Raw genomic sequence first — 25,760 nt, forward strand, 5'->3', positions numbered from 1 at the left:
GAGCTAGGTGCGACGTTTAGTAGTCCTTTAAAATATTTCAATCGTTGCAAGGCAATACGCAGAAATTTGACAAAGAACTACAACTCCCATGACCGTCATTTCTAAAACTGGCGACATGCAGTCAAAAGACTGGCGTCTGTTTCGCCATATCGCAGTATTCATTGAAAATCTGTTTGGTTAATATGTATATCTTTATTTTAAATGTTAAATTACAAGAAATAAGATAAATTTAGGATAAAAATAGAACGCGTAAGAACAAATAATAGACGAAAAACAAAAAAGCTGTCAACAAATAAGGGCGCTTTAAAGCTAAGTTTAGGCCTGACCAATCAGAAGAGAAAAGGGGCAGGGCTGTCTCTCATAATAAAGGTGTGTGAGGGTGCAGAGACGAGCAGGATTTAACATCAGCATCCCAGAGTATCAGCATCTCTCTGACATCTCACGGTAAGGGACATCCACGCATCGTCTTTTCATGTTATCCAAATGTCATCTGTTCAGAATTACAAGGAAATATGTATTGTGTAAGGTTTATAATTCATCACCATGTTATTGGTATGATGGGTTTATTCTCTACGAGAGAGGTTGTGCAGATGTGAATATCCTATAATAACAAATTATGTTTAAAAAAAAAAAAATGTGGACATTTTCCATGTTATCTTCCTCACAAATGCTTTTTTTCCTGGTCTGATAACATCCAATATAACATTTCTTTACAGTTTAGGATTGTACTTTACAGTGATATATACATTTGCAGTTTTGCATGCAATTCACATACATCTATTCTGCATACATTTCATTCTGTAGAAATAATATAAAAAAATCACAATCCTTGAAGAAAATTCAGGATAATTCTGCACATCTTTTTTTAACCATTTGTTCTCCTTGTCTTGATAAGCACGTAGTGTTGTTTTTTAGTGATATTCTTGGGCTTTTTCTTCATTTTCTATTTTAAACCCTCTTGTTATTGATTCAATCAAATGTTTGTATTGAATCAGGAAGGGCAGCGGAGGGTATGTGCAAACGGCAGGCAGAAATGCATTCCCACATCTGGGCGTATCTGGGGATGCGTAAATCATCTCCTGCAAGAAAATCCTATTTCATGTTTCTGTAAATGAGACACGCGGGGAGAGCAGAATGGAGAACGCACCTCCTTTCCAAACCCCCCCCCTTTGCTAGTGCCGGTGTAAAATAGCTGGTTTGTTCTGTGGGACGCGTTTCACGTGGAGATTAGGTGTGCTGGAGAGAGTGTGTAATGTGGAGTATATGAGAGAGAGAGAGGGGCCACTAAAGGAGAGGGGAAGGAAAATGAGGTGTTAAAGTGCAATCGGTATGAGTAGGGAGGCAATGAAAGCGATGGATCGATATGAAAAGGATGAGGAAAGAGAGAGGACTAGAAAAGAATGGTGCTGGGGAAAAAGCTGCAAGGTGCAAAGGAGTTGAAACAGAACTGCAGCACTTTTCAGGGATCGCAATCACACTCACACATAATGTGGATTCCTTGGTGGTCACCTCCAATCAGTGGATATTGATTCCCAGATTGATTGCTGGCTTGCAGATGTGCATGAGCCATTTGAAAGCATGAATAATAGTGACAGGTCAAGTGCTTTCTCGAATGTATAGACAGAACCAACACAGTTTGCAATATATTACAGGAAATATTACACTATGTGTTTTCTATTATGGCAAGTGTCGGGTTAACATTTTGAACAAATTCATAACTCAAAGAATTATAGCCTACTTTAGTGTGTAACTTAGTGTGTTTTTGTGCTACAAACAAATTATTTCTCAAATCATGCTGCTTGTTGAACAAATGTGTTTAATTTAATTTAATTTAAAATATTTTATTATTATTATTATTATTATTATTTTGCATGGTGGATGATAGTCCCAACACACATCTCCTTTTTTTAACCACACTGGTGGATTGGTATGGGATTTTTGAAGAAGTTAAATAAGGATTTACCTATTTATTTATTGTACAGCTAAAATTTCAGTGGTGGCAAAGGGATTTTTTCCAGGTCTAACAGAGTATTGTCTTCCCGCAAACACTCGTCGCTTGGCCTCAGGACAGAACAGATGGCATAAAGAGTATTAAAAACATCTGTGTTCTCTCAAAGGCTTTGTCACTAAGTGTGCAGAATATATTGAACTTCACTGTTGCTTTTTGAACATGTTCCTTGAGCATCTGTGATGGACTTTCTAAACATGCAAAGCTCCTGTTATTGACCGCTGTTCAGTTATGTGTCAAGCCTGCGAACTGCAGAACAAGCCAGCCACAAGCCGAACTGTCAAGCCAGAACAACAAATATATATATATATATATATATATATATATATATATATATATATATATATATATATATATATATATATATATATATAAATAGAAGGAGACTAAATTAAATTAGTAAATATTAGTAATTAGTAATTAGTAATTTATTAATTACTAAATATTAGGGCTGCACAATATATCGAAATATCGAAAATGTATATATCGCGATATGCATATTGCAACAGCTTGCAGTAACTGAGGTCATGAACAAAAGACAAAGAGAAAATCACTCACTGCTCTTGGCTGATTAACTTTTGTAGCTTTAATAAGAAACAATATATATTTAATTCATACAGTGAAGACTAAGCAGTGTTATATTTTTACATTTGATTATTCAGTTTGTTGTTAAATAAACCTAATGTAGGATAACCTGCAGCCCTAAACCCCGTGGTTTACACTGATTTTAAAATAACACTTCTTCTGCTACAGTAAAACACTGATGTTCACTTTCAGAAGTTGTAGGGATGTTTTCTTGTCACAAAAAGAATGTGAAACATGTAGGTTATATAATTTTAAATACACTTTAAAGATCATTTAAGTTTATTTTACACACTTTAAGCATTACCGTGTTGCATATCGAATATCGCATTATTTAATGAGTTATCGCATATCGCATTTTTCTTCAATATTGTGCAGCCCTAATATATATATCCTACAGGTCTCTATTCCTTTAATTAATTATATGTATACAGTATATTAGTAGTTATATATATTTCCTCTGACATCCTTATAAATATCATGTGAAATTTTATAATTTGAAAAGGCTTATATAGTCTGTATTTATCTTTCTATAGACAATGTTTATGCAGTTGTATCACACTATTCTTATTTACATATAGTGTAAATTAAATTAATACAAATATTTTTATTTTTATTTAAATGTCATATTTTATTATTATTATTACTTTTTTTTTATAATAAGATGCAGCCTACTGAACCCATACTATTTTAATTATATATTATAAGTAGTTTTATGTTTGTTATTTTTATTTTGTGTTATTTGTAAATAATTCATATTTTATTCATATTTAAATGTTAAAAAATATTTGATATATTTTTAATACTATTTTTAATTATTATTAATAATAAATTGTAGTAAGCCTATAATATTTTTATACTTTTATGTACTTCCATGTGTCCGTTTTGTTCTTTTTTCAAATTAATTTTAAATATTTGAATATTATATATTTAATTATTTTTAATAATTAGCTATTGAACAGAATATTTTAATTATTTATTTAATTTCGCTTATTTTTATTAATGAATTAAAATAGAATCACTGCTGACTGTTATATGTTTAAGGCTGTTCTGCCGCTGATAAACCTCTTGTAGAACTGCTGAATTGGCATGAATGTTGATGAGGAGATTTGAAGCGTCTGAACATTGGCAGCCCATGAGCAATTGGGTTTGTCACTGTTTTGCCCTCTTGGGGGGTGTTTTTGAAGGACGCCTGCATTTCTGAGTCACGTCTTCTCTTGTCAGCACAGGGAGGAAATTACTCTGCCTTTGAACTTGGGAAGCATAAAAGGTTTTTAACTCTGGGTTGCAAGGAGAGGTAAAGTCAAACTCAGGTAATTTGCTGTCTTGAAGCAGTTCACACACACACACACAAAAAAACAGTGTGTGTGTGTGTGTGTGTGTGTTATAGTATCTGCTTAACAGATGTGGTCGTTAGCTTGCTATATGAGCTAAGTTTGAGCTTCACTGAAAAAAAAAAAAATCTTTTAAAGGTGAGTAAATAATGACAATTTTTTGGGGGGGGGTGAACTGTCCCTTTAAGGAAGTGTAGGCAAAGGTCAAAAGGAAATGACTTTCAGATAACAGATGGAAAGATAAATGCGATACTAGCATAAAAGAGCAAAGATGCCTCGTATCATTGATTATAGAGTGACGTGCATCAGCCTGGTGATCTCTATGGTGGCAGCGATTTATGGCCCTGCTTTGTTTATTTTCCAGCTGTGGGCTTTGCTGTTGGACAGCTGTGCCAGTGCAGACGGAAGGAGATAATATCACACACAAACACACAAATACTGTGGTCAAAGCCTCTTACTCTGAACGCAGTCAGGATTCTAACCCTCTAATGATAGATGGATGCTGCCATGTGTTGACCTGGGTGGTATACAGGACTGCTGGCAGGATGAGAGCTTCGCTACTGTAAACCCCATACCATCTGGATTTCTTTGGTTTCGAGCCTGCAAACTTCTCCCACTGGACTGATTTAAACGCATGGATGCACAGCACACACAAAAAAGGTGTACAAATGTTACTGGTACAACAGCTTGTCACTGGGGCAGTACCCTCAAAAGGACATCTTTGTACCCTTTTTACAACAAAAAGGTTCATAGTAGTCCCTTAAGGTACGTATTTGTTATTAGGAGTAAAAAAGGTACAAATATGTCCTTTAAAGGGTTCTGGTCCAGTGACAAGCTGTTGTACCCCTAAAAGTAAAAATTGTATACCTTTTTTCTCTGTGTGACGGAATCATAAAAAAAAATATTGATTCCTCTTAACGATTCTGCACCCATTCATTAGCAATTCTTCTACACTGAAAAAAGTTTCAGTTGGGTTCTAGACTCAATTTTAAAGAACCCTTTAAGCCAAAACATTTCTATATAAGGAGAAATGTCTTAAATGATTGCATAATACTTTCATATTTAATTGTTATTTTTAGTGATAAAATAGGTTTACTTTAAATTATAAAATGTAATTAAAATTAAAAATGAATAAAAACAAAATTGATGATCCCATGATGGGAACCCCTAAAAGGTTCAATGTATGAAGCGCCTGAAAGAACCCATTAAGGTTTTATAGAAGAAGAGTGTTTTCTTTTGTTCTGCAATTTCTGTGTAAAATGACAACTGCAATAATAAATAAATTGCAATTTTTTTGCAAACGGTTAACTTTTTAATTACTTTTTTAGAAGTGCCAATCCAACTAACCAATAAATAAACTACATTTAATATATTTCATTAATTTTATTTTATAAAATGCTATAAACATCTCATAATGTGCATCTTTAACTAAATGTTATCATCATGAACAACCAGTCAGTAACTAGGCCTACACTAATTTGAGTCTCACAATTAAGCTGTATGTGATTGATTCACTTGAAACAATGATTAGGCATTCGTACATTGAAAAATAATATTAAAGCATTATGTACAAAAGAGTGTATAGACAACAAAGTTAATTACACATTTTATGCTAAAGTTTTTTTAGATACCATGCATAAATGAAAATGCATGGTATCTGCATGAAAATCATGGTATGAAATAAATATAAATAAACCTTCAAAACTTCATGTCATCAAAGCTCAAATTTCCCAGGTGCACTTGAAGGCAGCAAAAACTTTTGCCTGAAGTCTTCATATGTGTTTGTTTTAGCTCAGTTTCCTGCATCTGTATCTTCAGAGCGATAACTGTGGTTTGTTCTGTACAACAGTGTTCAGCAGGTTCCTGTGGGTGTCGTCGCTTGAATAGAGTTTAATTAAAGCTGACCCATGTCTTGCACTTCTCTGGTCTCCAGTGGAGTTCCCTCACCACTGCGCTGTCAGTGCATGGCTCTTTAACTCCTCAACTAGCGTGTCTTCTCCTCAGAGTTTTTAGCCTTCTGTCTGAATGTATTTGGTCTCATTCCAATTCCTCAACCTGCTCGACATTTCGCTTGCAGTCAAATCCTGCTCCTGCTCCGTCATCTTTTTCCGTGTCCTCTTCTAAACAGCGCTGCACCACTGGGTCTTTCCTCTGGAGGCTTCTGGAGCTAGAAGAGGAGAGATATGGCAGTTTACCCAGCATGCCTTGCTCTATCTGGGCCATCCTGTCAGGAAAAGAGGAGGCAGATAGATGTGTATTGACTGTTCTGGTGCCGCCACCAGTGATTTTCCCTCTGATGATGACGACAGAGACACCTGTATTAATGAATGATCATCTTTGGGAAATAAGAGATCCATTCAGAACTTGATGGAAAACCAAGTTTGTTTGCTCTGGTTTGCCTCTATTGGGAAAGATGTGATAAAACCGAGTAGGTATGCAATATCACATCTCACTTATTGTTGCTGAGGTGTCTGATCACTCCACATGCTGTGTTTTGAATGCTGGTGTTTCCACTTGGCCTCTTACTAACTACATGATTGGTCAGCTTAACTAGAAACACAATGCATCAGTTAAGTTGAATTATTTAATTGCATGGCTATCCAGCATGGTTCTTTCAATATCTCCCATCAGATTGTCTTTCTATATCCTTCTAGTCTCTTGTATTTCAAGCTTGAGCTCAAAATGAAAAGCGTAAAAAAGCAAGAGATGAAAAGGGCGCCTACGCTGCCCCCATTTCGGAAACATCTTCACTATGCGCTTGCTAGTTGAGTACATTTTAAAGGCAGTTGGGAGGATATTTAAAGCAATTGCTCTGAGTGTGTGAAAGGAACTGAGAAGAGTTTTGTGGCACTTTGAAGCTTGATTTCACTTGAGCAGATACTGACAGGTTTGTCTAGGCTTTGCTTGAGATGACATCCCGATATCAGACATTCTCAGAAAACATTTGCAGTTGTGCTTTGAGGTAATAAAAACGCTGACAGTTTCTTAGTGATTTGAAAAAAGTATTAAACCTTGCCATCAAACTCATTCCTCACTGTTTGTTATAAATTATACCTTAAGCGATCAGACTAACCTGGCAGACCATAAAACAGCAAAACAACAAGCACCACTAGTTTAGTTACTCTCAGTGAAAGTCTACTGACAAATAAAGTGTCACCAGAGAGGACAGCTCACACAAGAGCCAGAATTTCTTTGTTTCTCGTTGGTCCCATTAGGGTGGTTGGTGGTCTCGTTGAGTTCTCCCAGGTGGCCATCAGACCTTTGTACAGAATCCAGCACGGGTAAGCGAAAGGTCAGTCAGGTTTGGTGCTGTTTTCAGGTAAACCCTCTCTTGTCGTCCCACTTTTCTCTTTTCTCTCCCATTCACAAGTGACCATCTGTTTTTCGTCCCAGACCTCGGTCACCAGGGTCAGGTTACACAAGCCTACGTCTTAAACCAAGAGTATCTGAAATGGAGAGATCAGGAAAGCTCAAGGAATGAGAACAGATTAATCATCTGTGGATTGTGAACCAGACTTTTGAATCAGTTGCTTGTTTCGCTTGAATTCCATGTGGCGCTGATTAGATGCACGTAATAATGTTTCATTTTTCAGATCACCGAACATCCTATGTCACTTTGGATAAAAGCAAATGTAAATGCATTGCAACTGACTAAAACCACTTAGCAACCACATAGCAATGCCCTGGCAATCTCCAACAACACCCTAGCAACTGCATAACAATGCCCTTTCAACACCATAAAACAGTATGATGTTGAACCGTTCTTGAATAACCCGCAAACGAATTTGACGAATAGCAAGCAAAATGAACTTGAGGCTATACCTCCACAACGCTTTAGCGCATTCTGACACAGTGCCACCTAGTGGTCAGGAGATATAAAAAATTTACATATTTGCTTATAACCTACTGAATAGAAAAAAACTGGTATCTTTAGATTCGGTGCGGCATGTCGAGTCGAATGATACCCAATTTTACCATATCGGCCATTTTTGGCGTCAGCCATTTAGAATTTTGTCGTAATATATTTTATGAACACATTCTTGTATTGTTACAAAATGAAACTAGTTACGAAAGTTCTAATAAAAATTTCCAAAAATGCTAATCGATTTTTATGTTTTGGCTATTGTAATGAAACTGGTATTAATAGAGTCCTTGGGTCATGCTGAGGACATGGACGCCAATTTTGCCATATCATCTTCAGACTGTGCCGACAAAAATGTATGGATTTCGTGTCGATAGACAAAACTTTTTTCATATACTGCAGCAACAAAGTAGAGGCATGATGCCAAAACGACTCTGAAATCATTCTAATATGTCTTTATTTGCTCATTGTTGCAGTTGGTCTGATGCCCAGCCACGCTAGCATGATTTACTGTGCCTTCTTTGTGCTTGGCCCCTTAATATTTTCATTTGTTATTGCTTCAGGTTATTCTGAAATTTTAAACTTCTGTTGATATTTTAATTTATATACCTTGATTTTATGTTTACCTATGTCTTTTTACATGCGTAGGTACTGTGTATGCAGTGCTGGGTAGTAACTGATCACATGTAATCTTGATTATGTAATCAGATTCCAAAAATGAACTGAAATTAGATTATATTAAGTTTTAAAAATACTTGTAAACAGACTAAAGTTACGTTTTTAGTGACTGCATGATTATTACATGTTATTCTCACAATGGCAGTAAATTATTCATAATTCATAGAGTCCTCCTACTAATTATTTTTTATCTTTTAAATTTTCCTTTCTAAAAAAGGCCTACGAAGGTCTTCCAGGTTTGTGGAATTGCACACACAGACCAGCCACTAGTCATGAGCCTCACTGTACACTGAGACCCACACAGCATTTGATCTCTGGATTTACAGAAATTGTACAGCCTTTTATGTTTAAACTGGAGTCGGATAATGATGGAGAGACTCAAGAAGACGAAGTGACAACATGTAGAATGCAATAAGACGTTTCTGAATGGTTAGTTGATGAATTTATGATGCTGAAGTGGAGTTAACTATCTTCAAATTATTGATTAGCATATTCTGTCATGATAATCTTAATCGCTCATGTGGGAACTGTTAAGATGCCTACAGAGTGACATGCTATTGCATTTGTGTTACATACTGTATTGCATTTGAAAAGATGGATGTGACAGCTTGAGCAGACTCACAAATGTGCTCTACTACAACAACTCTTCCTCTTCTCAACATGGACTGGTGTTCCCGGGGGTGGGGTTTATGTAAATTGTAGGGTTAGTGATGTCACTAACCCGGGTGGAATCTCGTGTAGTCCCTACCAGCTGTTTGTTGTAGTCCTTAAAAAACAATTTCTTTAAAAGCAAATATCTTCCTTTGCTTTGAACTTTGAGCGTTGAAACTTGGAAGATGTTGTTTATGCTCAAACAGCAACATTACACACTAACTAAAGTTAGAAAAGTGAAATCATAATCAACCACCCCTTTAGTTAGGTGAATAATAAAAAGTAATGATAAAAAATAATGTAAAATAAATTCACGGTTCTCTGGTGTCGGTTAATGGTCACATGACACGCAGGTAAACTAACAAAATAATATATAAAGTGTTTTATTGGATCTTTTGGGCGCATCGCGCCTCAGACCGAAAGGCTTCAGGTCTCAGGAAAAACAACGTCAGGTGTCAGGTCTCGTACAATTGTGCATCGGACCAAACAGCCTCCGACAAAAAGGCATCAGACATAAAGGAATTGGACAAAACGGACTCAGACAAAAAGACATCGGACGAAAAGGAAGAACTGAAGTTTCGAATTGCCCTGCCTCAATGTGACGTCACATGCACACGGTTTTCTTACTGGTTAAATTGTGTAGAACATGTCCCACTGAGATTATTTTGTACATTTGTATTATTTGCACGTTTAAAAAGTTAGCTAAATAACACATTGCAACTAACTAGCTTGTATGTTGGCTAACTATCGTGAAGTGAAAGAAATCTTTCAAGACTGTGTTGCTGCTTTGTGTACAGAGGTTACCAGGGAAACTGCTGTATTTGTCCTGACCAGTGTAACATTTAATTAAAACTAAGAATAAAATTTAATTCTCTCTCTCTCTCTCTCTCTCTCTCTCTCTCTCTCTCTCTCTCTCTCTCTCTCTCTCTCTCCTTTTTTATGCTTGAATAATTAGCCTACATAAAGAACATTGCCAAGGGATTACATAAATACATACAATGAATACCATCAATAGATATATTCTACATAATTAACATACACACACTCACATAGCTGTTTTTTTCATGTTGACTATAAAGCTGCTGCTTTAAAGTAATCTAATGTATAAAGTAGCCAACTATATAAATAAACTTGTTGTGAACAGACTGCAGCTCTGAATTGCAGAGCTGGTGTGAACACATCACTATGATCAGTTGCTTTATTAACTGCTGTCATTTTTGTTGTGTGCACAAATTTGTAGAAACGCCGCTCTCAGCAGTGTGGATGGTCTCGGGATGTTCACTAACAGTATATACCTGCAAAGGTATTTTCAACTTTGTTTTAACCCTAAGCAAAGAAGAAAAATTATGCCTTTATGTCTGATACCTTTTTGTCTGCGTCCGTTTCGTCCAATGCCTTTCTGTCTGATGCCTTTTAGTCTGAGGCTGTTTGGTCCGATGCCTAATTGTACGAGAACTGACACCTGACATTGTAATCTACCCAGCACGTATGTAGCCTATGTCTGTAATCTTTTTATGCCAGTGTCAAAGGCAAATGTATGTTCACTTACAAATTGAATTGATAATTAAGTTTAAAATACGTGGCAGGAACCTTTGCATTGGCAAACATTGAAAGATCAGTAAACATTTAATATTTTCTTCAAAGGGTGGTATAATGCCCTTTTCACAAGATGTAAAATAAGTCTTTGATGTCCCCAGAGTGTGTATGTGAAGTTTTAGCTCAAAATACCCTACAGATATTTGTATAAAGCATGTTAAAGTTGTCACTTTTTGAGGTCTGTCCCTTTAAATGCAAATGAGCTGCTGCTCCCGGCACAGAGGGCAGAGCTTCAACAGCTTATGTCCTTTTATCTCACACAGACATGCACTGAAAATTTCAAAAACCTTTAGCCTTTTATGTTCAAACCGAAGTCAGAACGATGGAGAGACTCAAGAAGAAGTGACAACATGTAGACAACATTTCTGAATGGTTAGTTGGTGAATTTATGTAGCTTATGTGTAGTTATCTTCCTGTCATTGATTAGCATATTCTGTCTTGATAATCTATAAATCACGTACCCGGGGGCGGGGTTTATGTAAATTTTAGGGTTAGTGATGTCACTAACCCGGGAGGAATATCGTGTAGTCCCTATCAGTCGTTTGTTGTAGTCCTTAAAAAGCAATTTCTTTAAAAGAAAATGCTTTGAACTTCGAGCGTTGTAACTTTGCAGATGTTGTTTATGCTCAGAGAGCAACATTACACACTAAATAAAGTTAGAAAGTGAAATCATATTCAACCACCCCTTTCATGTACAATTTAGTTTGAAACAGCTTTTTTTTAATTCTCAGGTCCGTTGTTACAGCTGTCACTAGTGTTTTATTATTATTATGTATTTATTTATTTGATTCCATAATAGTGTTTCTTAATTTGTTGAAATTAAGGTTTTATCTTGTTACTTTTGTTATGTGAATTTTTTTTTTATTCATTTTTTAATATATTTCTGTTTAGTTTTAATTTATTTTTATTTCAGTTTTAGCAATAGTAATACTTAAACTTATTTCAGTCTAATTTTCATTTAATCTTTTTAAAAGTTGTTTATCTAACTTATATAATTCTAGATTCTAGAACATGCTATAGCTTTACGCAGGGCATGCCTGTTCCTCTCTATCTTCATCACACAATGGCACAAGGCCACATTCTCCCCTGCATTCTTTGTTTGTGTGGAAAACACTGTTGCCTGGCAACGACTAAAGCCAGGAGACTGTGCCATTCTAGGATGAAGGTAGAGCTATATCTGTGCATAAGTGTGGGATTGTTCGCTTGCATAAGCAGGTATGCTGGTGCATTGAACTTTTGCTGTGCAGTCAGAGGGAGAAATAGAGGCATTAACCCTGTGGTGAATTAAGACTGTTAACACTATTGTATCTGAACCTATTTTACTTTCATAATGCAGCATATTTCTGAGTGAAACAGGTTCTCAATTTCCATATATTTTTACTGTAATGTAAAATTCCACCAGTAACTGTAAGAAGAGAAACACGATTTCATTCCCTCATGTACTCATGTGGTTGAATAACAATAACGCTAATTTGAACATAGATTAGGACTTGAAAAAGATGATTCACCATTAACTGATTCAGAAAACATTTCACTTTTTTCTTTGGAATAGTGTACACTGGTAATGGAAGCTTGTTTCCACCACAGAATAAAACATTTTAAAAGATAATTGCGACTTTTTATCTCACAAGTACGAGTTTACATCTAGCAATTCTGACTTTATTTCTCAGAAATGCGAGATATAAAGTCGCAATTGCGAGTTTATATAGCACAATTCTGACTTTATAAAACACGATTGCGACTTTATATCACGCATTTCTGAGATAAAAATGTAGAATTGCAAGATGTAAACTGGAAATTGTGAGAAAAAAAAAAAGAATTGTGAGAGAAAGTCGGAATTACCTTTTTTATTTTTTATTCTGTGGCGGAAACAAGCTTCCAAAACTGATCAACTATGAATTACAAGTAACATGAGTTAAAGTAATCAGATTACTTTTTCAAGTAACAATTAGTTATGCATTACTTTTTCAAAAAAGTAACGCAAGTTGGGAGACATTAGGAGTGAAGTGCAGAGGCGTTGTGTGCGCTGTGTAAACATGATGGTTATTGTAGTTCTAGACTAAATGTTTTGTTTTTTTTAGGAAGTAATGCAATATTAGGACGCATTAAGTTTTGGAAGTTTTGCATCATGAAATTTAGAATATGTTGAATATGCCGAATATTTTCATGATGTGTCTCTTTCACACTATACAGATGCATTTCATTCACGTGGGGTTATATTTCCAGTACCATGTCCTTCTGACTCTGACTCACTCTTTCTCTCCTGTCTCTCATTAGCTCGTCCCACGTTTACCATGTTGCTGCTCGGACTCTTGCCGCTGATGTTGCTACGGGGGTGTGGTTGCCAGGCGGCAGACGTTCCCGAGGATGTGACGGCAGAGTTCTCGGTCAGACTGTACCACCAGCTCCAGATCACGGGGGGAGAGGAGAACATCATCTTCTCCCCGCTGAGCGTGGCTCTGGCTCTGGGCATGGTGGAGCTGGGCGCCCGAGGCTCTTCTTTAGAGGAGATCAGACAGGCCTTGGGCTACAGTCATTTCAGAGAAGGTACAGTTAACAAAATCTAAAGCACATGATAGGTTACATGTTCTCTTTCATCTTCAACTTTTGAGTCTTTTCCCTATTGGCCGCAACAGTGACCATGCACTTTTTCCTAAATTTTCTTTAAAGGCATTTCAGCAAATTCTGCACCAAACCAACCAGCACCTAAACTAATTATAACATTACAACATTTGATTCAAAGCACTAAAAAGCATAGGTATCATTCTAAGTTTGACTTGAAATGTTTATACAAGCAAATCTCACGAAAACACGGCCAAGTGACAATTCACCCACAAATCAAAAAAGAAAATATATATTTTGCATAAATAGAATCAAAACTTTCATAGTCATATGATATTTTCATTACAATTAAGCTCATTTTCAAAAAAACTAATTGTGTGATTCCCATTAATCTTAGCAGGAATTCTATATCAATTAAAGGCAGTACAACAAATGGTTTGAACTTTAAAATTTCAATAATATTTATTTTTTTGCATCACAGTGATGAGAAATTTGACTGTTGGCTTGAAAAGATTAGTCTGACTGAAAGTTTAAAATCATTTAAAAAACTTGAAGTTTATATAGGCCTGATCAACGTTCCCTCTAATTGTAAAAGCAGACTATAGCCCTATTCGCACGGGATAAGTATTACCTGGAGACCTCTAGTCATTTGTAATAATTGCAGAGGTTGTCTGTTATCTTAATCCCGTGTGAATCGTCCATGTCTGTAATTTGTAAAGTAAAAATTCCCCCGCAAATGACCTACCATATTTCGCCGAACATCGAGGTCCTGTGATAATATTAGTCCCGTGCGAATCGGCATCTCTGGGATTTTGCGGGGTTGTTTATCATTTTGCGCCACACGAAATTCGCTGTGCGAATAGGGCTTAAATCTGTATACAAATTGTTTATGTAAGATTTAAAAAAAAACATTTAAATAATATTTGTTTATGTAATAATTAATCAAAATACTTGTCATCCACTGTCCATTAAAGGGGTCATCGGATGCCCATTTCCCACATGTTGGTATGATTCTATAGGGCCTTCATGTAAAGTTTGTAACATACTTTGGTTAACATTCCTCAATGGCTGTGTAAAACAACACCCTTTTTACCTCCTCAAAAACAGCTCTGTTCACAGCGACCTTTTTTAGTGCATGTCTCTTTAAATGCTAATGAGCAACTGCTCACCCAACCCCTTTCTTCCATGGGGGGTGTCACACAAGACACATAAAGTGCTGCCTTGGCGGACAGTATACAAATGGCTAAGGGCGGAAATATGCTAATACAGGACAGTCCGTCAGTGGTCGTGGGCGGAGCATGAGCAATATGACATCATATTGCTCCGAAAATCCAGAAGGCTTGATTATTGAGAGTGTTTAGGCTTTTTGAGGATTAATAAAAAAAGGAGTGAATGGATTTTTTTTCATTGAATGGTGGTTGACCACGCACTACAAGACACATTTATATGCAAACACCATATAAAAGTGAATTTTGCATCCAATGACCCCTTTTTACATATTTTGCTGGACTGTAATACTTTGAGAAATGCCCTTTGAGAAACTTATTCTGTTGATACTTTTGTAAAGGTTTTTAAACAAGTAAATCCAAATTAAGTCTTTAAAATAAATTTTAAACATCTTTTTATTTTTGAATAACTAAACCTGGCTCTCGCCATTAACATAACCGTAGAAGCTGGAATGGCGTTAAAAAAAAGGAAAGAATTAAAATAATAATAATACATTTAAACAAAATTTTAATAAATGTATATTATTTATTAAATTATTATTTTTTTGCTTTACAGTAATGTGAGCTTTACTTTTTTATTATTTTGGAGTGAAATATGTCCTAGACATGTTCTTGACAGGTTTGAAGAGATTTAGAATTTTTAATGAGATTATTTATACCGGACCTTACTGTTCCAGCATATTATACAAAAGCATTTTCTTGTTCTCTTCACCTGCTCCAGATGAGGAGTTCTCTCTGCTGAGTAACCTGACCCAGGCCCTGTCCACAGACGAAGAGCAGTACGTGGTCCGGCTGGCCAACTCCCTCTTTCTGCAGAGGGGGGTTCACTTCAATGAGGACTTCCTGCAGCTCATGAAGAAGTACTTCAAAGCGGAGCTGGAGACGGTGGACTTCAGCGAGTCAGCAGCCGTGGCTGAACGCATCAACTCTTGGGTGCTGAACCACACGGAGAGTAAGTTATCTTACATCACTGAGGAAAAAATGTATTCAAACTAGCTGTGTGCTGCTGCATTTGTGAAGATTTCTTGAAATTGTGCCAAGACCTGATGAATGGCTTGGCAAATAATTTTCATTCCTGGGGACGTCTTGGGATGTATTTAAGGGTTTGTCCATTTATACGTATACATAACCATATAGATGGCCTCAAAGCTAAGAGACATGGACTAGAAGTCACTAAATTCTTAAATATAGTTATATGCACACACTACCATTCAAACGTTTGGAGCCGGTAGTATTTTTACTGTCATAAGTCTCTAATGCTTACCAAGACTGCAGTTAATTGATCAAATAAATTGTAAAAACAGTACTATTGTGAAATATTATTACAATAACTGTTATCTATTTGAATTATTTTAAAATTTAATTTATTCCTGATGCAAAGCTTAATTTTCAGTATCATTACTCCGGTCTTCAGTGTCACATGATCCTTCAGAAATTCTAATATACTGAGTGATTTGCTGCTAAAAAACATTTCTTATTATTATCAATGTTGAAAATAGCTTGATGTATTTTTATCGGAAATCTTTTGTAACATTATAAATGTCTTTACTGTAACTTTTGATCAATTTATTACATACTTGCTGAATAAAAGTATTAATTTCCCCAAATATATTATATAGAAATATATGTAATTTAACCACTGAATAAATACAAAGCGTATAATCCAATTTAGAATGATTTTACTTTCAAGTAAAACTCTCTTCAAAATGAATAGATGGCGTTAAGAGGAATTACTATGACTTTAGTGAAGGAGGACATTAAAGTAGATAATGGCAGATCAGTCATATTCTGCATAATAATGACATTTCCAATCCATTTCCAGGCAGATCCATTTTCTCACAGTCAGCTTTAGCCTTTGCAGGAGGACTGTCAGATAGAAGCACAAATCCCAGAGCTTTGGAAGAGAGATGATATTATGCCACTGAAGAGATCATGCCGTCTTTCCTGTTCCGAGAAAGAGAGGATTGTGACATGCAGCGTTTTTCTCAGTCTGGGTTTTTGTTGTTGTTGCAGGCAAAATCCAAAACCTGGTGTCTACCGACGACTTCAGCAGCTCCACCATGATCATGTTAGTAAATGCTGTGTACTTCAGGGGCAGCTGGAAGAACCAGTTCAGACCAGAAAACACCAGAACCTTCTCCTTCACCAAGGATGATGGCAGTGAAGTTCAGACCTTGATGATGTACCAGCAGGGAGACTTCTACTACGGTAAGACCAGGCTTGAATTTGTTTTGAATTTGTTAATTATTTGTTTTGATAATTCGCTGTATATGCTTTCCTATGGAGTGATTGCAGGAGTTTAACTAAATGAAAGTATGAATATTGGCTTGAAAAGAGTAGTCTGAAAGTAATGGCTACTGAAAATTCAGCTTTGCTATAACAGGAATACATTTGCATTTTAAAGTATATTAAGATATTTTAAATTGCAGAAAAATTCCACAATATTGCAGTTTTGCTGTATTTTTAACCAAATAAATGCAGCCATGGTAAGAAGAAGAATTCTTCAAAAGCAGTGGTATATAGTATGCATTGGTCAGGCTGAGACTTTCAGATCCCACAGAATCACTGCAGTGCGCTTGTCCCATCCATCTCTCCGACAAAAAAAGACAGATGAAGGTAAATGAGAGACAGAGCTATCTTCACCATTTGCATTCTCTAGCTCTTAAAAACGGGAAAAGCAGAGTCACATTAAAGCTAGGTTTTATGTTTTTCATAAACACTTTTTGTTATACTGGTAGATTTTCTTAGCCCCTAACATAACCAGTAGCACCTCAATGCAGTACACAAGATCTGGGGGGCGGAGTTGGATCCAGATATAAGGGTTGGAGATTGGTAGGTTTAGGGGTGGGTTTAGGGATTAAGGGGTGGAGATGGGTAGGTTTAGGTATATGTAAGGTGGGAGGAGTTGGATCTAGATCCGACTGCTCCCCGTGGATTTCATGTTCTGCAGTGAGGACCATCTCAACATAACAGCATTTTCAATAGCTAAAAATCTCCTCTACACTACATAGGAATTAGTTGATTTCCACACAACACCCTATTCCAACACCCCCAAAACGCAGACACCCAGACATCACACGTCATGAGGTTATGTAGAGTTGTAGACAGACAGTCACAGAGCGCCATCTTTACAGTTCCTCCTGAACCAAAACAACAAGCTTATGCTGCGTTCACGTAGTTCCCTGTCGTAACTACCATAATTAAGAGAAGGCAACCCGGACGTTCTACCTGGAGCTGTTCACATCCTCAGACTCGGATTTATGAGTTTCTATGTCAACTATATCAACGCCGAAATGAATTTGAAGCAGTCAGGTGGTAAAAGTAAGAGCTCTCTAAATTGTTCACACTCATTATTATTGTAATGTTATGTGCTTTGAGACATGAGATGGTTTAACGCCGTCTCTCGTGACGCTTTGCAGACGCTGCTGTGTGAGTTGTGATCATGTGTTTTGAAGAAGGCGTGGCTTTGGAGACGAGTCTAAAGGGAGGGCTGGATCTCATGCTTCCAAAGCTAGCTTGCTATTGCTAGCCTCTCTGAAATTGCCTACCTTAGCTTTCAAGGACATTGGAAATGGCTCAGTACAGAACTTCAAAACATCCCGCTAAATGTCGTAATTAGTTGATAAGAATGCTCTTCCAGGACCAACATTTAAAAATTAAAACTAAAATTAAAATTAAAATTCAAAATATTAATGAAAGCTATTATAGTATCTCAATCATACTAAAGTAACATGGCTTCATCCTACTGAAATCCTCTCCATCATTCAGTATATTTAATAATCACTAACCTTGCCGTGTTCTCCATCATCAGGAGAGTTCAGCGATGGCACCACAGAGGCGGGTGGAGCCTACCAGGTCCTGGAGATGGTCTATGAAGGAGAAGACATGAGCATGATGATCGTTCTGCCCCGTCAGGAGGTTCCTCTGGCCTCCCTGGAGCCCATCATCAAAGCCCAGCTGCTGGAGGAGTGGGCCAACAACGTCAAGAGGCAGAAGGTGGAGGTCTACCTGCCCAGGTGAGGCACACGGTGTTCTGTTTTACCAGGTGTTTTCAATTCATTTATAAATGCTTTTTGATTCATGTAAAACCTGTGTACTTGTTGTTTTTGGACAAAGTTCACGCTGACCTGATACATTTTTTTAGATTCAAGGTGGAACAAAAGATCGATCTGAGAGACACACTGCAGCAGCTGGGCATCAAGAACATCTTCACCAAAGACGCCGATCTGTCAGCCATGACAGCCGAGGTGACAGGTAATCAATAAAACAAACCCACTGACCTATGAGAACGCTCTGTTATTCTGCACATGTACGCAGATGATCAAAATGTGATTGACAGCTCAAGGACAGGATGCAACACACTTGTTTTGCTCTGGCAACCACCCAGCTAGTGTGTTGCCGACTTTTGCTCATACAAGCATCACCCACATTTTCAGCAGCAAAAACTTTCTATTTATCTATTTACATATGCTATAAAATAATAATAATAATAATAATAATAATAATGATTATTATTATTATTATTAAGCCTAATTGTGATGATCTTATATGCATACAGCACGTTTTTATTCAGCTGAAATGATCTTGTTTTCTGTGTTGGGTGTGGTGAAAATAACAAAACTGTTTTTGTTTTAATTTGATACATTTTTCGTTATAAAATTTGTCCGATTCAGTATTATTATTTTATTTTATACAATTTTTATGTTCAATATTATTAATTTAGGATTTTTTTCATGTTCAAAATTATTTTATTTTACATGTTTTTCATGTTCATTATTATTATAATTTTATTTAACAATTTTTTTAATGTTCAGTTTATCAATTTTTCTATTTCAGTACTAAATATGCCCTTAAAACTATAATCTGTGAATGAGCTGTGTGTGTTTTATACACTGCTCTGCATCCCTGATTACACCAGCTCATAAATAAATGGAAATAACTTGCTTTGCATATTCAGATTATTTTTTTCTTATTCTGGAATCTTCTTTATTTACATGTTCTGTCTGTCTACAGATGGGCAGGATCTGTTTATCGGGAAGGCTGTGCAGAAGGCTTACCTGGAGGTGACAGAGGAAGGGGCAGAGGGGGCCGCAGGATCAGGTGACATTAATCTCTATTTTACTGGCACATTCTACTATAATTACATTACATATTTAATATTCTTCCTCTATCTTTATTTCTAATTAAAATTTTCAAGTTTCTAATTTCCCTTTTCAAGTCTTCTTTATCACTTTTTCTCAATTTTACCTTTTGTGGACCTTTACTTTCCTCCCCATCCTTCCTTTTTCTGTCTGATATCTATACGCTTTTTTCTCACTGCAGTAAATTGCTTTGAGAATCTTGTACATTCAGACAAGCTAAAAGCGCCCCCTCCTGTTCAACACGTGTCTTTTTAATCAAGGTTTATGAAAGGTTGACTGAGTCGTCATGTAGTGTTGGTTAAATCCTTTTAATATTAGTTTTTATATATCAGTTCTGTATTGATGTCAAAAACAAACAAGGAAGTCCGAAATTATGAAAAGGATTTAAAAATAATGCATGTGCCAATTTCTTAGATGTGTAATCTTTGTAAAAAGATGGAAAAAAAATGTAATAATAAATAAAAACCATATATTAGATGCATAATACATGCACAATTGTCCAATAACAGTTAGTTACCTTAGATATAGGTGTTTTGAAGCAGGAGACTGAGACGGATCCATGTGCAACGTTTTATTAATGGTTAGAGTGAAGGTAAAGGGTTAAGGGGAAAAGAGGGCAAGGTAGCTGGTACAGTCCGTTCTCAATGGTCAGGCAGGCTTAGTTCAGGGCAGGCGGCGTGAATCGAAGTCGGGTCACAGGCAGAGGTTCACTTGGCAGGCTGCACAGAATCAGAGTCGTTAGGACAAGCAGGGGTTCCAGAAATCAGAGATAGGTTATATAGATTATCAAAGAATGCTCAGATATGCAACACAGTAGTGGAACAATACTTCGCAAGGAACACTGAGCTGATGAGCCAGATATACGCTAGAGCCCAGCGCTCATTGCGAACAGGTGCATCGATCATCAGCGCACAAATGGCCAAACTAGGCCAAGTATGCATACTCAGTATTCAGGGGACGGCGCTCGAGACTGAATAACAGGCATGTCACTGGACGCCGTAACAATAGGCCTATGAATTTATAATAAACCAATGTGGCATATATTTCAATAATGATAGAAATGTACATGCACAAAATATACAAAACAGATGTGCACCACAATCTTTGTAAACCATGCACAAACATTTTTTCACAGAAAAATAAATTCATGGCCAGTTCTTAATTCATACCTAGAGGATATAGGGACTTGAGATCTCAAGTCCTTATATGAATATATGACCACGACTCATTTCTATTTGTGATAATGACTTTGCTCTTGTATGTGACAATGTATTGTGCCAATACACGTATTAGGATGTTTACAGTAATACTTCGTCAGTAGACGCCGATGTGCACTTACACTATATGGCACTGATGAAGGGTTGATCCTGAAAACATTTTCACTTTATTGGACCTTTTTGTGGCTTCTGTAAATTTGAAGGTAATGATTTTTATTTACAAGTGTTAATATATTTTATATACCAGTTAAATAGCATTTTGGAGAACAAGGACAAATTTGATAATTCAAAAAGAACTTACTAAGGGCCTGGAGGAAGAATATGATATAGTTATCTTGTCACGTAACAAGAAAGGGTTTCCTGCATGTTGTTTACACAGCATTGACGCTAAACAACAGATTTTTTGTGAACACATTATTTTTTTTTTATATTAATATTTTAAACCAAAAGATCATGCTAAACTACTTAAAGGTTTTCCCCAAGGATTTTACACCCTCATTTTAAACCCCACAAAAATAGTACAATTAATAAAAAAAAAAAAAAAAAAACATTTTTTTAATTAAATAAACATCACTGAGCCACTATTGTTTGTCTTTCTTACAGGTATGATCGCATTGACGAGGACGCTGGTGCTTTACCCACAGGTCATGGCTGACCACCCTTTTTTCTTCGTCATCAGAAACAGAAAAACAGGTACATGCCATCTTCAAAAACCCATGACACAAATTAAAAACAACAATATATACACTGCCGTTAAAACCCAGACAGCAACATAATGTTGGCCCAGATCCGGCCCACATCTGGACAGTGTGGACTCCACGTGTACCAGATGTGGGCCGGATCTGGGCCGACACTATGTTGCTGTCTGGGAAGGTTTGGGGTCAGTACGATTTTTTTAATGTTTTGTAAGAAGTCTCTTATGCTCACCAAGGCTGCATTTATTTGATAAAAAATACAATGATATTCTAAAGTCAACTTATAATACTAACCCGAACACAACGCCTAACCATAACCATAGTTTGAAATAGATTTTTTTTTGTAACATTACTGCCTTTACTGTCAATGGTCTTTACTGATCAATTTAAGGTGTCTGAATAAAAAGTATTAATTTATAAAAATAAAAAAAATTCAAAAAATTTTACTGACCTGAAACTTTTGAATGGTATTGTAATGTGTATATATCAAGCACAAATCTTATTTTAGTATTCTTTTTTTTTTTTTTTTTTGTGAATGTTATCAGTTGTGCTGTTAATTAATTGTTTTTATTTTGTTTTCTAATAGGATCAATCCTCTTCATGGGCAGAGTTATGAATCCTGAAGTCATCGAGCCCTTTGACAACAACTTTGACATGTAAAAGCCCAGCAATCACAACGTGACACTCAGCCGAGTTCATGCTTATCTTCTACCAACCACGAGTTACATCACAGAAAGCAAACTCATTACTTTGCCATGGTTTTCTAAACACACAGGAAAATATTATATAAACAAGATATTTATATTATAAAAGTGATTGTGTTTTGATACTCATAAGCTTTAACCGTACCAGGAAATACAGAGCTGTAAATATCTGAAGTTGCCCATACAGCAACATAGTGTCGGCCCAGATGTGGCTCACATCTGGTACGCGTTGAATCCACATTTACCAGATGTGGCCCGGATCTAGGCCAACACTATGGGTCTCTGCAATCACTCCATTCTATGTATTCCCATTCAATCACGTCTTATTCCACACCAGCATAATTCGTTCCTGTAATTCCTGTATTTCTTCTCTTGTATATTTGCTATTGTGTTACGTAGAGAAAACGTTGATATTTATTGCAAGGATTTGTGCACTCCTCTATATGTAGACTCATTTAAGGACTTTTATCTCCACACCCCACCCGACCCCACCCCTCACCACCTTTGTTTGGTTTTGTACATGGCTGAACTACTGCTGACATACTAATATGCCTTATTATATAAATATGAGTTTTTGATTTAATGTAAGGTCGCGAATGTACAGGTAGTGGAGCGCTGTTGCCATGGAGACTCAGGCAGACCAAGAGAGAGTGCATTTGGTATAAATTATGAAAAAATACCAGCTGTATTCTCTATTTCAGAAATAAAGATGAATGTCTTCAACTTGTCGTCTTGTGTTACTTAAGTGATAGAAGTTTAGAAATGTACAGAAGATACAGAAAAGTCTCTAGCCTATGGTTTCACACACTGCCAGCACACACTTTTGATGTCTAAAGTAACCTCTATTGAAAACTATAACAATCCACTTCAAAGACAAGCAACATTTATTACATTACTGACAATAGATGCACTTATGTTGGTGGAGTTAACGTAAAAATGTAAACGGAGTCAGGTTAGTAACATCTAAAATATGTCTAGTGTGTAATTTTGCATGATAAATGTCAGTGAGATTATATGCCAAAGTGAGAGAAGGCGTTCAAAGCAGTGTTCAAACAGAGTCTAATGTCTATTTTAAGACCAACTCTGTTTCATCTCTATTGAAACTATTTCATGTTTTATCACAATTTGAGTTGCTTGCAGAGAAATCTTACAAATGAACAAAGTATTTTGTGCTGTTTTTGCAGAAGATTCCAGCCATGATGAAGACCATCCGTTCTTGTGCAGTCCAAGCACACTCTCCACTGTAAGTGTGATTTATGGCCACTGCCAGAACCTGCTTAATTGAAGCTGGAGCTCTGTGTTCGGTTCTGAAACAGCACTTCTCTCACATTAGCATTACCTTAAACTCTTCAGTAGATGTCAAGGGGAGTCTCAGTTTGTAGAAGCTCCCATTATTTCTTGGAGACCCAGCCATCATCGCAAGACTGACTACCATATCAAGTTTGGCAATAGTGGAAATTGTGATCTCCTATAGCAGCAGTGGCCAGAGGATTAGTATGCCATGTTGATAAATCCAAGTCTTGAACCGCCCTGGATGACCACCCCTGTCGACTTTTGTAACCATTGCTCACACTCCCCACAAGTACCTCTGCTGCCTTGTCCTTGAGTGTTGCATAAAAACACTTGGAGTGTTCCCAAGGCTTTTAACAGGATTCTCTGTGATGGTTGGGATTTGGTAACCTCTATTGAGAATCTAAATCTGAGACTCTCCCCTTCTTCAGCACTACAGATCTTGATTTGCAGGCTTAAAGGACATCCTTGCCCACTTCATCAGCCTTTCTAGCCCCTTCAAAATTCACCTAGCACCTGGTACTGAATTGGTTCAATCTATAGTTAGAATTAATTAGTTTTGTAAACGAATCGGTTTATTGAATAGTTCACTCATAAAGATGGTCACTTGTAATGGTAACCTACTGGTGCACCAATATATCTTGCAGAAAAAAAAGTCATTATATAAATATATACCGGTATTTATATATATATATATATATATATATATATATATAGAGAGAGAGAGAGAGAGAGAGAGAGAGAGAGAGAGAGAGAGAGAGAGAGAGAGAGAGAGAGAGATTCACAATCTGCTGAGTAATTAAATGTTACATATCATGATAAAATGGATCATCTTTTATTAGACATTTAAACAACATTTTTATCAAACTTTGATAATTGCCTTAATCTTTTAAACAACTAAGATAGTGATCAAACTACATTTAAAAAAGACCTGTGAAGTACCCGAATCTATGCTTTTGAGAGTCAAAAGTTAAGTGATCAAATTTTCAGAAGTAAGAAAAAAGTTTCATCACTGTTATTTGTGAAATCAGAATAGTATGGCCTGTATTTAGGGATTACATGTTATTTAAGGAAAATGTAATTATATTTTTAGAATGACAATAATTATTCCCCAAACCTAGTCTGTAGGGTAGAACCATATATATCTATGGGTAAAACGCTTCTCGTTATCATCATAACTACTGTAGTTAATATGGTCTGACTCTGAACATCACAACCTTTGGTTTTCCATCAAATGTATGTTGGTGGTTGAATAAAAATATTTGGACTTAATATTTAAAAATCCCCTCAATTTAGCATCAGCTAGCCAGTTAGCATCAGCTAACAATATTTTTCAAATACACACACACACACTACTGTTCTACTGTTTCCCCCCACTCTAGTTTATTTAAATGGTCTTGCGGTGTGACAAATTCATTTTAAAAAGTAGCCTACAAATCTCAATATGACAATATGATGACCACATAAAAGGGGCACAGCTGCATTTTCCAAAAGTCACTGAAGTGCAACCTTAGACACACACTGCTGCCCTAGCTGACCTCCGTGCGCAGATCACTGAAGCTGACGCTGCTGCGCGCATGCGCAGAGCTCACACTCACCTGTCGCACTGTGGCACACTATTCATCCATCATCAATGGGAAACCGCACTATATTCCTTGTAAATAATACTCTTCACTACATGTCAAATGCCAAAGGGATCTGTCAGAACCTACGGACATGTCCGAAAGGTAGGAAAAGTTTTGAACAATATCTCCTAATATGGAGATGTCTTGCTTTCTTCTTCTTCTTCTTCTTCTTATTTTTTCTGTAGGCTACACTGGAACAAAAACGCATGATCAGTTGGCTATTATTTTAGATCTGTCTGCTTCATTCATGTTTATAGTTACTTTTCTGCATAATTTATGGGAATTACCACTGGAACATGAAGATCTACCTTTAAAGCTATTTTATTCGTGGACTAAATAGGCTTTTGGTAATTATGATATTGTCACAGTTATTAAGACATTATATTAAAACATTATTATGACATTATGTAATCTATGTCCATGTTACAAATATTTAATGATATTTTAATGAATCACTAAGTGAAAATAATGTGTATTTACATGTAGCAGCTTCACAAAACCTAGCACATCATCAGTAGCCATTACAGCGTAAACGTGAGCACATCTTATACAATGTTCTGATATAATGTGCGGGTGTGCTCGGGTGGCG

At 36.4% G+C, this 25,760-nt stretch overlaps 1 protein-coding gene and 1 long non-coding RNA gene across 6 annotated transcripts in view; both read left to right on the top strand.

Moving 5' to 3' along the window:
* The window catches only part of LOC309508603, a 321,712-nt gene that overhangs the window by 276,809 nt on the left and 19,143 nt on the right, over positions 1-25,760 (top strand). The gene's annotated exons all lie outside the window — the stretch shown is intronic.
* Positions 345-22,971, top strand: serpini1 (serpin peptidase inhibitor, clade I (neuroserpin), member 1). Of its 5 annotated transcripts, none has more exons than XM_082181289.1 (9): positions 345-444; positions 12,989-13,258; positions 15,221-15,451; positions 16,513-16,707; positions 18,311-18,515; positions 18,644-18,753; positions 19,513-19,599; positions 21,461-21,550; positions 22,139-22,971. In XM_082181289.1, the coding sequence occupies exons 2-9, from the start codon at positions 13,006-13,008 to the stop codon at positions 22,210-22,212; spliced, it is 1,245 nt and encodes a 414-aa protein (XP_082037415.1). In that variant the 5' UTR covers positions 345-444; positions 12,989-13,005; the 3' UTR covers positions 22,213-22,971. The 5 variants fall into 5 exon arrangements, with proteins under 5 accessions (XP_082037415.1, XP_082037417.1, XP_082037414.1 ...); XM_082181291.1 differs by lacking the exon at positions 345-444 and adding an exon at positions 3,885-3,903; XM_082181288.1 differs by lacking the exon at positions 345-444 and adding an exon at positions 6,223-6,352.

This window comes from Leuciscus leuciscus, assembly GCF_965113295.1.
Source record: "Leuciscus leuciscus genome assembly, chromosome: 10".
In the NCBI taxonomy this organism is placed as follows: domain Eukaryota; kingdom Metazoa; phylum Chordata; class Actinopteri; order Cypriniformes; family Leuciscidae; genus Leuciscus; species Leuciscus leuciscus.

Coding starts and splice junctions, on each gene's coding strand:
- serpini1 (XM_082181288.1), top strand. CDS start 6,292: ATGGAAAACCAAGTTTGTTTGCTCTGGTTTGCCTCTATTGGGAAAGAT. Junction 6,353..12,988: donor GAAAGATGTGATAAAACCGA/GTAGGTATGCAA, acceptor GTCTCTCATTAG/CTCGTCCCACGTTTACCATG. Junction 18,754..19,512: donor CATGACAGCCGAGGTGACAG/GTAATCAATAAA, acceptor GTCTGTCTACAG/ATGGGCAGGATCTGTTTATC.